The sequence below is a fragment of the Chelmon rostratus genome, chromosome 10 (assembly GCF_017976325.1).
Source record: "Chelmon rostratus isolate fCheRos1 chromosome 10, fCheRos1.pri, whole genome shotgun sequence".
Lineage (NCBI taxonomy): Eukaryota > Metazoa > Chordata > Actinopteri > Chaetodontiformes > Chaetodontidae > Chelmon > Chelmon rostratus.
Genome location: NC_055667.1, coordinates 12,021,072 through 12,037,431, shown reverse-complemented (window position 1 = coordinate 12,037,431; position 16,360 = coordinate 12,021,072). Strand labels below are relative to the sequence as shown.

The 16,360-nt window shown below is 43.1% G+C and overlaps 1 protein-coding gene across 4 annotated transcripts in view; it reads right to left on the bottom strand.

Moving 5' to 3' along the window:
- prdm16 (PR domain containing 16) overlaps nucleotides 1-8,127 on the bottom strand; it is a 178,052-nt gene extending 169,925 nt beyond the window's left edge. For all 4 annotated transcript variants that reach the window (XM_041945625.1, XM_041945626.1, XM_041945627.1 and 1 more), the window contains exon 1: nucleotides 8,038-8,127. In XM_041945625.1, the coding sequence (XP_041801559.1) occupies nucleotides 8,038-8,074 (37 nt within the window). In that variant the 5' untranslated portion in view covers nucleotides 8,075-8,127. The remainder of the gene's footprint in view (nucleotides 1-8,037) is intronic.
- Between the last annotated feature and the right edge of the window lie 8,233 nt (nucleotides 8,128-16,360).

The following is a 16,360-nucleotide window of genomic DNA, read 5'->3' as shown; positions in this document are numbered from 1 at the left end:
CAGCTAGATGTTAGATCACTGCATTAGCTCATTTTAACACTGGACAGCATTCATAGGGAAATATTCCAAAATTGATATATACAACTGTATCATGACATAGCAAGTGTCTGCAAACTTCAAAGCACCAAACTCTCCACGTGTCAACCAAAAACTCACTTTGTACATTTATAATTCCAACTTTATTGTCCAAATTTAGACAAACAAAACGTGTAAAAAGGTAACATCATAAGATCAATCATATGAGCACAGTGCTTTTTAGAAGAAAAATACTGAAAATAACAATGTTAAATCATTGCCCCACTCTTGTTAATTCAAGCTGAAACTGTGTCTTCATGCCAAGACACACAGTGTTCCTGCACATAGAACAGAGAACATGGCGTTAAAAGAGAGAGGGGACAACATAAAGGAGACGGGAAGTTCGGGATTGGATAAAAGGAAAAGAGCAGGGTAAGGACAAACGAAGAAATAAAAGGAAAGAGGGAGAACGAGCGGGAGAGTGCGCGGGCTAATACCAAACAAATCGGGATTAGACCCAGATAAGACTAGTCACAATGCTGAGCAATCCCTGGGATATCACAATGCAAGGGGGAATCATGAGGGCTGCTAATTAGGGACTCGACACATTTGCCCCTTGTTTTGCAAACAACACACACTGTTTAACAGCGGGTGGTGCGCAATCACACCAGACACACAGAGAGATAATCATTTAGCGTTAATCAGCACACAAGAAGTAAGGATGAGGTATTTCCTATGGGATGACTCCTGCACTCGTGCTGTATTCTTAGCCCTGAGAAGCTGGATGGACTCTTCTAGACACGGCCCGGCAGTGGTGGGACGTAACTCGATAAGCAGCCACAGGTCAAGACAAAATGCATTTAACTGCAGCGTAATAGCTTTTCATTTTTTGAACCCCCTTTTCGCCAAGACATACCACTGTTCGAATGCTGCTCGGCTATTTTTAACAAGCCCCTGCCCCCATCTGCAGGCTGGAAACGAGGGGTATGAGGAGAGACGAAAAACAGGGGGGCCGCCAAAAAAGAAAACATCAGGGATATATCTTAAACTCTCCTGGGCATGCCACAGTCTCCACTGCCAAATGATTGGGAGATTGCTGTGTTTTTACAAACATGGCAGATGAGGTCATGGTGCAAAGAGGCATATTTGCCAACTGGATAATGTGAGGTCAATGTATCAATGGAATGAATGGGATTTAGAGCCATGTGCAAGAGCTTAATGCAATGGTATTTGTATGTCAACTCAAAATTTGACTTAGCCAGCATGAGACCAGGCAGGAAGCATTGGGCTGAAACGTGTGTGTGTGTGTGTGTGTGTGTGTGTGTCTATGTGTGTGTGCATGCATGCACGAGTGTGTGTGCCTTCGTGTGTCCAGGTGTAAGACGTGCCCACCCATCACTGTGCCAGACTTGGCCAAGGTCAAAGCTCAGCACAGTGACAGGACCTCCAACAACTGCACAAAATGGTGCGCACACCGATTCTCCATCCAAACACACACACACAGACACACAGACACACACACACAGACACACAGACACACGCACACACACACACACACACACACACACACACACACACACACACACACACACACACACACACACACACACACTTAGCCAGCCAACAGTACCAGCTCCTGCTGTTTGGATGACATTTTCCACTCAACCTTTCTAGTTTGTGATTGATTGGGGTTAAATCCTAACATTGCCCAAAAATCTGTCACCACTAAGGTGTGTGTGTGTGTGTGTGTGTGTGTGTGTGTGTGTGTGTGTGTGTGTGTGTGTGTGTGTCCAGGATCCATCTGCATTAGTGTGCATGGATGGTTTCTAAGAGCAAAGGAAAGCCAGTCAAATGTTTTCAGTCCTTCCGTGTTGACATTAAAGAGTCGCTGTGACTTCAACATTCAGCTTAACTGCACTTGAGTTGAACTTTCTGCTTGCTCCAAAAACCAAAATCAAAGCTTTGTCTTCATTTCTATCTATTCCACACAGAGTGAGACACTGTCACTGTACTCAATTTGAGAGTATTGACCATTTATTAAATCAAACAAAAACAACACTACATGTGGATTAACCAATGATATAAACCTTAAATTTGTAACCATCCAAGTTTCTTCTTCTCATCATTACATGTTCATTTTAAGTGATAAAATAAGAATATGACAATGCAACAAAGGGTGATGTGAGTCTTTTTGGGAGCACACAGGACAAAAAGATGGATACGACAGGCAAATATTATATCATATCAGAAAGAGTACATATTGAGGATACCTCAACAGCTAAATGATTCATTTGACCTTATAATTACAATAGTGTTAAGGAGTTTTCGGTCTTTTCTAAATTATTTGCACATTTTATGGAACCTGTACTTGACCAGAGTGAAGACATCTCTTTTCTAAGGGACACTTGGCCAAAACAGCAGCAGCAGCAGCAGCAGCACATTTACAGCAGCAACTGACTGAATAACAATAAAAGCTTTTCCCTGGAGATAAAAGACCTGTGTCCAGGGAGGAAGAGAAGGAGTCACTGATAGTGAAAGAAAACATTTAAAAAGTTGGCCGTGAAACAGCCATAAAACAGACTATTTAAACAAATTATTGCAATATTCCATTTTAACTCTAACTCACATGAATAAACCTCCCCTCTTTAAGCTTTAGAGCGCAGGTAATTCATAGAGTAACCAGTTCTTTACGTTGTAATTCTGTCTCCAGTTTATGCCCTGCACAGGTGGAAGAGATCATGAAAGTTTTCTTTATTGGCTGACTGTTTCAAAGATTTAGGACTAGTAAGCACAACTGAGACTTCAGACTACACTGTCTTGCACATTTCAGGGGAATATGAATAGTTTACTGGAAAGAACATTCTTCAAGAGTCTGCTTTCACAGCAAATTTGAAGATATGGTTACAAAAAGCAATGCATCTTTATTTGTATCATATTATGTGAATCAAATGTGGACCATATGTTACTGAAACAGACAGTGGCTTGACATTGAACCAACTGTAACCGTGACCAAAACCTTGCCCTAACCTTAACCAAAGTCACTTCCTCTACAACTAATTAATATGTTACAAATAGGAAGATTTATGGCTATGTTATGATTAAAAGAACTTTTTGAGAGTTACGACAGAAAAAGTTACTCCTTGGGATATCGTATAGTGTGCTCAGAGAATGCAGTTGTATTTCATGTACAGTGCAAAGGTATTTCACTGAACACACATGGACAAAGATGAGGAACCAAGCCTGGAAATAAATATGGAAAGACGAATATGAGCTTCCCAACACACACTAAGCTGTATCCTACATGCCCGCACTACGACGAGGAACTCACATCCAACAAACTTCCATAATCAAGTACTTATGCTGCCTATGTGGCCATGCCAAATGTGGACTGATGCAATTAGTTAGGCTACACAATTTTTCAATCCCTCAAAAATTGACACAAATGGTCCTAAAATCAGTCCAAATGCTCTGAAAAAACCCTCCCCAATAGCCTAAAACAGAGAGTAAACAACGTGTTTCTGTAACAAAAAACCTGGTTTTACAAAATCAATGCGAAGCATGTCGTCTTCAATATTTCTGTAAACTGAGGAAAAAAAGACTGATGCACAGAACCAAAGCACACAGTCTGACATCACTTGAAAGGCTTCAGGTTTTCTGGGTGCAAAGATTCACGAGACTGTGATTCTCATAGCGGTCACTGCAGTCATTTTAGACAAAGATGTAAAAGTGCAGAACTGGCGTTGCCTGATTCAGAGCGCTGCTAAGATCATTCACATCATCACACATGAATGCAAATGGGCTCTGTGGAACCACAAGAGTCTCAGGTTTCCCACTGTGTTTTATCTATGAAAGGTCTACGGCAATAAAAGAAAGATCTCACAGGTATTTTCATTTTGCATTATGTCCTGCACGGCTCACTTTCAAAATGAAATAAAATAAATGCACGACTTTGTCTAAATGCACAGGCTAATCATTAGCCTGCACCAATAAGCAGCAGTATTAAATAGAAAGAGTCAAAAATACACTGCACCATGAGGAAGTCTTCTAAACCTATCAAAGCAAGAGTCACCAAGATTTCTATCGATGCTGACTTCACTGGCTCAACGATCTTCACTTCAAAATAAAAACAACTAGAACAAAGAGATTTACAGTTTCACAAAAATACAGCAACAAAACAGTCAATGAACTGCAGTCGCCACATTGCACCAACATTACATCTCCTTTTCATTTGATGATCCTATCATTTTTATGTTCAGGCTCTAATCTGTGAACATGGCGGAGTGCTATCTGACAAACATTACAGCTGCACAGCAGTAATACATGGGAGCCTGCACGGCACCCTGAACGTTTAGCCAGAAGTTCAACATAGCTACCATTGTTGGTTTTAAAGTGTTATGGGTTGGGTTTTATTACTTCTGTCAAAACATCAGAAGCTGTTGAGCCAGGCCAAGTTCATGACTGGGAGCCCATCTAATAAGGGGCATTTAACACAAAGATCAATAGGATATCTGGCAATTACATAGGCCAGAAAGAGGGAGAGAGACAGAGAGTGTGTACATGAGAGGAAAACTGTCAAAACTTGCGTGTGAGTTTGTTCAGCGTGGTGGGCGAGGAGAGGGAGGTGGTGAGGGTCGTTTTGTGCAAAATCAGCAAAAAAACAAAAAGGAAAAAAATAATCAGGTGGTAAAAAAAATCTTTGATTTTACTGACTTGATAACGCAAACGGCCCCCAGGAACTAAAACAGATTTAGAAAATCAATAACGTGTGTAAGTTGCGGTGAGAATCGGTGTGGATTCAACACCTTCCTGTTTCTCCGGCTGTGCGAAAAGCTGCTACATGTTTCTCTTTTAATTATATTTCTTCAGCTTTCTGTGGAGACGATGTGTGCGCGGCTGTGCGCCTGCAGCAGAGCAAGAGAGCAGCGTCTGTTCAGTGCGTGTGTGTGTGTTTCTGTGTGTGCGGGTGTGTGTGTCTATTGGTCTCACCTGCACACTGAAAAATATGGATGGGAAAAAAAATCTACACTCACTCAACTGAAAGTCCTAATTGATCCAAACCCAATTTTAAAGCAGCGCATGAAGCCAGCAGAACACCGCCATTAAACAGCCGCAAGGTGCGAAAGTTTCCAGACACAAACAGACCTGAGCGGCGGACACACACACACACACACACACACACACACACACACACACACACACACACACACACACACACATTGACTTTGGCGCATCTCAAACTTCATGTAAGCAAAAATCTAATTGACTGTCCCTTTGCTGCTGTCTGCTGGAGCGCCTGAATTACTTTGTAGTTTTTAAGACAACAAGAGGCAAAGCCTCATGTCAAAGCCGTTATCCCCGATCACATGAGATGTGCTGTCCGCCGCAGGATTAACTCACTTATTGAGAATAAAAAAAATCAATGAAAATATGCAACATTTTAAATTCATAATAATCAATAAACGACTGTACAGCAGCGAGAGCACTGGTCAAAGTATAATTAGTTAGAATCAAAAACAATACGTGTAGCATTTGATTTCAAATCAAACTCTGCATAGGAAATCCAATAATAACCTAAATATTAACAGGGCAAGAAAAGTGGTATTTAAAAAAAAAAAAAAAAAAACTACGCAAAAAAAAGCCCACCTGTGAGGGCGATATCACGTTATTATCCAAACACTCACTTAATCCTGACCCCAAAGCATTATGTAAACAAACCAGAGCGACTGCACACTAATCAATGCGAGCCTCTATTAAAGCTCCCATATTCATATTCTCCATGTGAGACCGCGGGCTTTCTGCACGGTCGTGGCCTTTAGCGCGGCTGGTCTGTGTGTGTGCAATCTGCCGAGGGGAGAAAACACACACGGCGGTTAAAAATAAATGATAAAGCAGCTGGTGAGTGTTGCTGTGGGCCTTCTGCATGCAGCTTACAGGAGAGGAGGCTATTTCACCTAAGCGCCAGGAAAGAGAACAGGAGGGTGGCACGCACTCCCACGCGTCGCATTCAAAAGTTGTGGGCCTGCATGTTTTGAATGTTGAGAACAAGGTATTCTGTGCCTGCTCTGCTTTTCTCCGTCGCAGCGCTGCAACACAACAGATCTGAGGCCTCTGGGCTGCAGGGGCTTCCAGTGGTCCGATGTGAGAGTGCTACAAAGCCAGGTATTTGTGTTCATTAGCACCCGGATCAACAGACTATCAAGGCTGTTTAGAGATCAAGACCGAGTGCAATTACTGGGCCAGAGGCAGGATCCTCGACATGTTTAAGTATTTTCACAAAGTAGCCCAATTAGCCTTATGCTTTTCGTCCCTTTTCTTTTCTTCCCCCCACATCTTATTTTTTTCTGTCTTTGTTTTAAACTTATACGGGAATTCGATCCCCTGTGCACCAATCATGGAGAACATGCAAAAAAAATAAAAATAAAAATAAAAACGACTGAAAAAAAACTGCGGGTTATTCTTTTTATTCTTATTGTTATTAATCTGAATACAGTTGTGCTGGAACAGTTAGGCCTCCTCAGCGTTTAATACAAATCCTCACAGATGCAACATTGCAACAAAAAAAAGTACAGGCTCATTTAAAATACATACGTTTCAGGTTTGTTTTAAAAGCTGTGCACACATATTTATCGCACTTCAGGTCTGAGACGTGAAGAGCATTTTTGGAAAAGTCTGAATTGTGTCTAATATAAAGATTTAAGGTTCACGTTGAATTAAGGCCAGGGGCTTTGGCAAAGTTACAAAGCTTGTAAAGGCCTGTAAGCATGCAATCAAGCATGCCCACCATAAAAACAACAACTATATTTTTTAATTGTTCTTTTTTAAAATAAGCTTGTACTAAAAATATATATAAATATATATGTACATATCTATACGTGTCCTGTGTTTATCTCTGCGTTTTCACAAAACTACAAGTGGAAACTCACTATGGAACAAATACAACAAACACATTGAGACATAACAAATAGCAACAGGCGGACATAAATCTCTAACTTGTGAAGCAACCGTCTTTCAAATGAATTGTGCATTAAAAAAACACATTGACCCGCAAAATTGGCCGCAGAAAACAAAGCGCATTCATGCAGGAATTAAAAAAAAAAAGACGGTGCAAATAAACGCTGTTCATAAAAATCAACCCGACAACAATAAACAAAATTCAAGCAATAAACATGGTCCATTTCCAACAAGAAAGTGCTCATGTTCACAAAATTGAATACATGAAATTTCCGTGTGACGCGAGCAGCAGTCCCCTAAGTAGTAGTAGCATGGGCGCCTTCTTGCACAAGACGCATTATTGATTGGCATTCCCTGGAGGAGGAACCAGTCTGCAGCAGTCCGAGGGCCCTGGGACAGAAGAAAGCTGCCAGGGAGCGATATCTTCTCCGGTTCATGCAGGATCGACTAAAAAAATCCGCCTCAAAAATACTGCTCTTTTTGCCGAAATTCACATCTTGGCGTGTCCGCTTGCAGGCGAGTGAAACGAGTGCGCTCAGCCAGACGCGAGCTGTGCAGCAGCTCGCAGCGCACAGCAGTGCCACAGCGCCCACTATTTCAAAAGCCGGGAATATTATTTCACAAGACTTGCTACGGCTCTATAAAAAAGTTACTATCCATTTCGACAACTTTTCTTGGTAACTTTCGGGAAACGAGTCCGCGCCTCCGCCGAACCTCCGACAACCCGAAAAGAGCAAATTACAAAAGCGAGCTCAGATTTTTCTGGACGGTTATGTTTCTCTCTGCCTTCCTGGGAGCGAAATCAGCTAAAGCACCAGCGGGCTTCTCATCACACATGAAACTTTCTGACACCGGGAAGCAACGCGGCCAGGACGGCAGCGTGCAGGGGAACGGCACTGAGCAGCCGGAGCGGGACACATTTTCAGTAAGATAAGTTAACTCTGGACAAAGAGTCGCCCCCTCCTCTCCTAAGGCTATGACAAATGACAAGGACGCGTTGGACATGTAGAGACGCAGGAGTTTGGAGCCGGCGGCTGAAAGCGATAAGAAGGAGAAAAACAGAACACCTACTTTTGGCCAGTTTTCTCGCCCTCGCCTTGGATCTCATCTTGTCGGCTTGTAGATTCCTCTCGTCGTCCTCCGTGAGCCCAGAAGCAGCAACAACACTATCTTCATCTCACCAGCATTGTCAGTTTGGACACCTTCGCACATGCGCACAGGCCATTCAATCTGACACCCTCGCCGGGGCCAAAAAACTTTCCAATGTATTCATCATCATCACTTTTTTGTCCTATCGTCTCCCCTTTAGATCACTTATCTCTTCCCCTCCTCCTCTTCCTCCTCCTCCTCCTGCTCTCCCCTCACCATCTCACCTTCCCTCCCTCCCCCCTTACCATCCCCTTACCCTCGTCCCCCTCCTCACCCCGACACCCCCCTCCACCACCACCACCTACCCCATTCAGCTCCTGCCAGCACCTTCTTGGAGTTTTATCCCTTTAACAGCGACAACTTGGTTTTCTCCAACCAGCGGTGGACACAGTGAGGTATGGCGAGGTCAAGGTCGTATTATAATAATAGAAATGCACCTCAATTATAATTATTAATAAAATTAGTATTAGATACTTTTATTTGGTATTTGTTCTCAGAATAGTAAGATTTCTGCCATAAAATTTTCCGAAAATAATTTTCTTTCCAAATGTACAGACTGACAGAAACTTTGTATTGAAGCTGACGTTGTGCCAAAAAGCGCTCGAGTTGCAGAGGTTATTTTTAACTTCATTAATGCACATGCGGGCTTAAATAGATGCAAGACTCGATCGGAGTTGCACTTTGCAGGCTATGATTTGTTTGTGTGTGTTCGTGTGTGTGTGTGTGTCTGTGAGTGTGTGTGTATGTGTGTAAACCGTGTTGCCCTCAGGACAAGGCGGCCAGCAGCTGTTTGACGCATGCATGGAGCCTCCACCAGCAGAGTCCGTACCGGGGAGAAATCCAGGCTTTTTTTCCCTTTTCTTTCTTTCTTTCTTTTTTTTCCCCAGCGTTTGTAACAATCGTATTTGCAGCAGTTATTTCTTGGAGAAGTGTTTGTGTTCGCTGCTAGAGCCACTGCGCGGCGTAAAGTTAAGCGCAGATCACCTGGGCGAAGGTGGACGGACGCAGGCTTTGTGAGTCATGACTTCTGCCTTGCACCTGTTTGTTTGTTTGCTGCAGGCAGGAGGAGACCCGCTTTACGTTAGTCCGTGCATCCAGCCGTCCGATGTAGCCCGAAGGACTGCAAGGTAATTTTTTTTTTTTAGAGTTTCATTTTACGAGAAATGTATTTAATCAAACACGAATACATAAACAAATTCTGCAGCGTTATTTTTTACTAATTTGTATGTTTATATTGAAGACTCAATTTAGGCCGTTTACTGTATTCATATGAGGCAAAAAGGTAATACAATTGATCTTATTTCAACTATTTTGCATGATTTCAAATTTGTAATATATTAAATAATATTTACCAAAATTATTCTAATTATTATTGTTAAATTAAATCATATTGTATTGATAAATTAACGCTGTATATTTTTGTGATTGAGCAAAATACTTGCTTTAAAAAAAGAAACAAAAGGAGGCTTGATAGAAGCTGTGGATGTTCAAATTTATTTGTATTTTATGATTTATAAAAGCAATAAAGTCCAGTTTGACTGATGGTGGTAGGCTGGTCGTCATATTCATGTGGTGCCTGGGCCTTTAGCCGACATGTCATATGGGAATGGTTTCCGTCTAGTTTGGCTGAATAAAGGCGGCTCTATGTTGGAGCCTATTAAAGATCGGTGGTGATGGAGCGGCTGCAGTCTGCTGGGAGAGCGGCAGGGATCAATTCCCTGCACACTAATCACACCGCACTTTTATGGGACGCTTTCAAATCCATGCATGAAGACATATTATTAATATTATGATGATTATTGTTATTATTTTTATTTCTAGCCATATTTCTAGCGTTGTGCTGAACATTACACTGGCAGAAAACCACTGCAAATAAGTCGCGGTCTGCCTGACATTTCTTTGGTTTTCTTGCTTCGTGCTTGAACCGCAGCTTGTTGCTCATTATGATGCACATGAAACAACAATTGATTTGAATAAGGGCTCGAGTTCATCAAACACGTCTCCAGCCTATATTGGACAGAAATTGCCCGTGGGATGTTTTCCCATGAGTTGAGGCAAAATGAATCATTAATCAATACTAATCAGCAGTAATTAGCATATATTAGGCCTGTTTGTATATTAGGGGGTTTGTCTTGGCGTCATGAGGAGGTTAATTTTATTGGCTTTGCAGAATGCAAGGAGGCGCGTGAGGTATGGTTTCATACCTACACGAGGGTAAGTGTCAGGAGGTGACCACCGTATTACAGACCTGTAACATTTTCTTTGTGACCCATGTGGAGGGAAAAAAACCCTCAAAGCATTTGAATTCAAAAACAGAACCAACAGTTTAATTTTAAAGACACAGGCTCGCGGCCTGACAGGCAGCGCAGAGGGAAGAATGGCAAAAAGAGAGAGACAGGTCGATAAACTAATAATAAATGATGTGAATGCGGGCGGTGTACAAAGGTTTTGTTCATTAAGGGAAGCGAGAGCGTGGCGACAAACTATCAATAATCTATTGCCTTAATCGATCGGCGCTATCGATAACCGCGTCCTTCATACAGCTTCAGTCAGAGGAAATCTGAAAAAATAAGACATTCAGCAGAACTTTCCCCGGTTTGTGGAAATTATTTCAATCAGCCACCCGAGACAGCTGAGGCCAGGCCTCTGAATATCTCTCGCACATCAGTTTAGACAAATGATTTCACATGGCGCAACACCTATTTTACAGGAGCAATTAACCGTGATTACGCTCGCAAAGAAAAGTGTTGCTCCGATACTGCTCCGTCGGGGAATACTTTTCTGCGTCATTTAAACGTCGACCTTTCACGGCCTTGTGGAAAGGCAGAACGGCTGCACAGGAAAAGCTCGCGTTTTGTAGGGCTTGCTCTCCCCAAATGCGGCTTTTTTTTCCTCTTTTGTCCTGCGGCTGGAGGCAGCGCAGGAAAGCAGCACCGCTGGCTCCGGCCCCGGAAGAGAGGTGCGCTGCTGCACACGTGTTCAATCATCTGCACAGGACCCCTTTCTGTTTTATTAACCCGTTTAATTAGACTGAGGAGAGGCGCATTCATCAGCTGAAAGTGACAACAAACAAGCCAAAAATCCAGTTAAATAAAACGCGCAGAATTGGGCCTTTAGTTATGCTTTTATGATTATTTCATTATTTTGGCATTATTCTTTATCCTGGTAACGGCTTTCCTGCCCCGATGAAAGATCTGCGGCAGATAATCTGCATATATACACTTCTGTACGCCGCATTGTTTGTCTGTCAAGATACCGTCTCCATGGCTCCTGTATCACATAAGGCCCCTTACGCACGCACTCCTACTCCTGCAGTCCTACTTCTGTACGTGCAGGCTAATTGTCTGGCGCGGTGTTCAGTGTATAAAGGACAATTTGCGCCAAAATTGGTTCAGTTACCTTAGCCTCATTTTGATGAAGCGATGACGTCTTCATAACACCTGAACTGACAGTAGAGCATATGGGCCGAGCCTAACATCGAAAAACATGTCACACCGGCATCGTATACGTTTTCATTTTCCATGCAATGAGGCTTCACACTTTATTTACAACCAAAAGAAGACAGAGAATCAGTCGCAACAGCGTGCGCAGAGTTTGAAAATCGTTCTTCAGAAAATAATTAAATTGCAGGCGAGAGGATGAGATAACTGTTAACAGTGATCTGATTTACAGCAGTTTCTATATTAGGCTATAACACAGGTACCAGAACTGTGGGCTACTTATTCAAAAATGTAATGATAATGGTATAAAAACATAAATGGCAGAACCTTACACAAACAGGCTAAACATAATCTTTCTTACTGCCAGCATTATCGTGATCGTTCGGCGCGCGCTCTGATGACGACGATAAGTGTGTGTGTGTGTGTGTGTGTGTAGAGGTGGGGGACACTACAGAAGTTTATAACACAGTGGACTGGTGTGGTCAGACTGCGATGACTGTGAGACACACACACACACACACACACACACACACACACACACACACACACACAAACACACACACACACACACACACACACACACACACACACAGGCCGCTGAAACCCAATCTTTATCCACGGTGGAAAGGCTCCGGGTCTGTGGATTAGACGTTACGCGCAGATAACATCAGCGCACATTAGATATGTGAAATGGAGCACCTCGCGGTCCGGCCTGTGGATGAGGTGGGCCGAGGGGACATCAAAAGCCGCGGCGGGCCCTTTTGTGAGCGCTGTGAGCATTGTAAATTTGCTAACTGTAATTCTGCCACAGTCGATGTAATGGGAGAGTAAACATGGTAACTAGCTGCGGCAGGGCGCTGCCCTGCGCGGAGGCACGCGCTCGCGCACGCAGGTGCGCCGTATGACGTGCCGCCTGCACGAGGGGGGACGACGACCCACACTCGGCTTCGTCGTCTCAGACAAGAGTGAAACGATGAACACAAAAACATTCACCTCCACCAGCACTGATTTTTTCAGGGGTCGATAAATCCCAAATTCCAAGATTCCAGCAGTTAATCAATTAGAAAAGGGAGGTGGGCACTCCAAACTAAAGGAGGGGCACTGCGCAGCTCCCTCCTCCCCTCTAATGAAGTCCCCAGAAGCGGTCATAGTGAAGTTGCCTTTGTAATTATTAGCCATTAATTGGGTTCAGGACCTTGGGCGTCTATGGGAAATGGGAAATGTGACCGCTAATCTAGGACGTTTCTTTGGGGCCTTTTGCAGTTTGTTAACATGCTGTCAGAGACAGACGGCGCTGCGGCTGCGCCTCAGATACTGATAGCAGGAATATGACGAGGTTAGAGGGCAGCGGCTGTACAGAGAGGCTGCACAGAGAGGCTGCAGACACGCTGCAGGAGGCCTGCACCGCTGCACAGCTTCCAGCCGGCAGCACATCTGGAGAGCCTAAATACAACATGTTTCTAATGTGTGTGTGTGTGTGTGTGTGCCCACGCGCACGCGCGGGCGCGTGTGTTCAGACAGATTGCCGATTTTGAAATTTGTCGATGAAATTTGCAAAACACAGACGACGGCAAATCTGGATCTTCTGCTTCAAATATTTTGGCAACACATTCAGCCGCAACTTTGGTAAATCTTCCACATTAATCTTCATCATTTACCACCTCGAACCCACTGCAACATATAAATCGCTAAAATTCTCCTATTTGGTTGCTTAATTATGTGTCGGGTCGGCGGGGCCTGAAACACGCATCCAGCTGTCAGTCGCGTTAAAACACCGCTGACTCACTGCCTGCTATCGATCCGGCCAAAAAGCAAAAACACAAACCAAGGAACGCATTGGATCATTTTTGTTTTTCCTTTGAGTCTGAAAAAAGCAGCAATTATTTCATGCCTGCGTCTGATTTATTTTCAGTGACAACTGTTGGCTAATTCGGCATAAAATGAGAAATCATGTTTAACGGCAGCAGAGAAAATTACAGAGTGTCCGTTAGCACATTTTCTTGTGCCAAATGCCAACAAATATATATATATCCAAACATCATCATCATCATCATCATATGGCTGAATTCAAAGAAAACGAAATTATTATTCAACAAACAATATTCGCTGCAAAAAAGAAAGAAAATGAAACCACAACTGACGATCAGTAAAATGTAAAGAAGGAATGTGACCAGAATGAGGTGATCCACCGAAAAACGGCACAGCATCCCGTCCCATCATCATCCCCATCATCATCATCACTGTTGTTGTTTTTAATTAATCGCTCGTTAATGTCGCCATCCATTTCCCCGCAGATCAGAGGAGCGAGGAGCCGACAACCCCGCCAAACAAATGCACATTAAAATATCGCCGGGAGGCTTGAGTGAAAATTACCCCGATGTAGAAATGACCCTAATATGATGTGATCAATCAAGCTGTCTGCTGGGACACTCGGAATCACGATGTTAATCTTTTAGTTTGGAGCGGCGGGGGGAAAATAGCCTGTCATATTTTACAACTCAGCCAAGGAGCACACAGTCTCTACAGGTTCAGTGACATACACAGAGAAAGCCTACTGCGACAGTGGAGGCTATACAGCAGCACTCACTGGACAGGATGCATTTACAAGCAGTATTTACAGGAAGGTCCAAACATTTTGGCTCACAGGCCTGAAGGCCTTTGGTTGGGCCTGTGCTTGTTCCAGCCTTTTTTTTTTTTTTTTTTTTTAATATTTCACCTCGCTGACATTAAGGTGTTTGTACTTCAAATCAAAATTAATGAGAAAAAAATGCAGCATTTGGGTAGGCTACTTATTTTAATATTGTAAGATCAACAGTAAAATAAAATCATATAAAATCCATCCTACAATTTAGATGAAATATTGTGAAGCTAAAAGGGGAAACACACTAGTTTCATTCACACTGCAAACATGATTGTTTTTCACAAGATTCCTGATGGACCATAATCCACTTTGAATTCATTAAAATAAAGAAATGAATAAATAAAACCATAAATATTTCAAGGAAGCATATTTCAGTCTCTGCTCCGGTTTTGTTCTTTATTCAGCTTCCACAAAGTGTTAGTCTTGAATTAAAATACATTTTACTCACAAAGAAACTGTGGTGAAATTTGAAGTAGAATAAGACAGAATTAGGTTTCACAGGTCTTGTGTTAGATTCTAGGTGAAATACATGAATTGAACAATGGGGAAGAAACAGGTCAGCTGATGTGATAGGCTATTGGATAAGTGCATGACTCACAGTAATAAAGGCTGCTGTCGACAGCAGTTTCCCTTGCTTCGCTTGCTGAGAGCTGTTATGCAGAATGAGTCCAGTAGGTACCAAACGCGGCTGCAGAAGTATTAGCACTAAGAACATACACACAACTTGGCAGGCGACAAGAGGCTCATGCGGGCAGCATGAAGTGCTGAGGCCGGTGCATGTTATCAGTAACAACTGTGGACAGATAGAACAGGCCGAGCCCACAAGTGTCCATTTCACACCAGCCTGGCATGGCAGCGGGTTAGGACTCCAGAGAGCCGTCTGCCACCCCTCAGCAGCCCTTTGAAGCACACCAGCTTCTGGGATTTCTGGTTCTCATCTTTGAAACAAACCCTCTTGAAGGTTTCCAACCTGAGATCTGTGTTCTCACCTCCAGCAAAGATCTGATCCGGGATTTTGTTCTCATCACACCGGCTTCAGTGACCCCTTTTCCCTGCTACTGGGCTTTGATAACACGGTGAGGCTTAGGGAAATGCGTAGTTACGAGGTGCGACGGACAAACGGCGGTTGCTGTGCTACTATATCAATATACATTCATGTACAATAGATGTAACAGCAGGGCCAGGTGTGTTCATTATGATGAGATTGGAGGCTGAACTATATGACAGCATTAATGACTGATTAAAAACCACTACAGTACATTGTCCATTTAAAATCTGTACAACTTATTGGAAATCACAGGTAAAAAAAAATAAATAAATAAATACACAAACCCAACAAGCACAAGCACACTTTAATCCCAATGGCTAAAAAATGATTCACAGCTTTTCCAATGACCATGAATTTCCTTTTCAGGAATATGGAGGATATCTAGTCAGGTTTCCAAACAGCTCCAGATCCCACGGTCTCCATACGACCACTGAACCAGCCCTGATGTATTATAATACTGTATGTGGGGAGTGATGTCACTGCAGCAGGCTATAGTGGGGCCCCACAATACAACACACGTACCCATAGTGGTAAAAATGCTTAGCAGGAGGGATGGGAGAGGCTCAGTACTGGAGAGTTTTCTCCACCCAGACTCGAAGCAAAATCTATGCAGAAACGTGTGCAGTGTGGTCACGCTGGACATGTGGTGTAATTGCGTACTTTCATCTCTGCTTGAACAGAATAAATATTCAGAAGTGTGCGTCTCTCAGACATATTTAGGAAAAGAAGCTCTTTACTGTAGCGGAGTTATCATCTCTTACCCAAATCCACAAGCCTTGTTGACATTCTCAGGCTAAATGGATCTGCTTTTCAGTAATATGGTTCCACTGCCAAAATACGCAGACCCTCAGTCCAAGGGGCACTGTAAGGGATTTCAGAAAATCACAAAAATTACTACAACTCAACCTGATACACATCCAGACTGACGCACACCCTCACACCTATCCTGTGCTGTGCCACTGAGAGCTGTGGTGTACTGCGCTCAGAGCCAAACATTTTCAAGTTAGCCTCCTTTCCCCCACAGGAGCGGGTGACTTCCCAGCGCGGGGGGAAAAAAATAACTTAGGCCGAGCTGCACACTTACACTATAAGCCTGACATCATAGGAAACAAACCA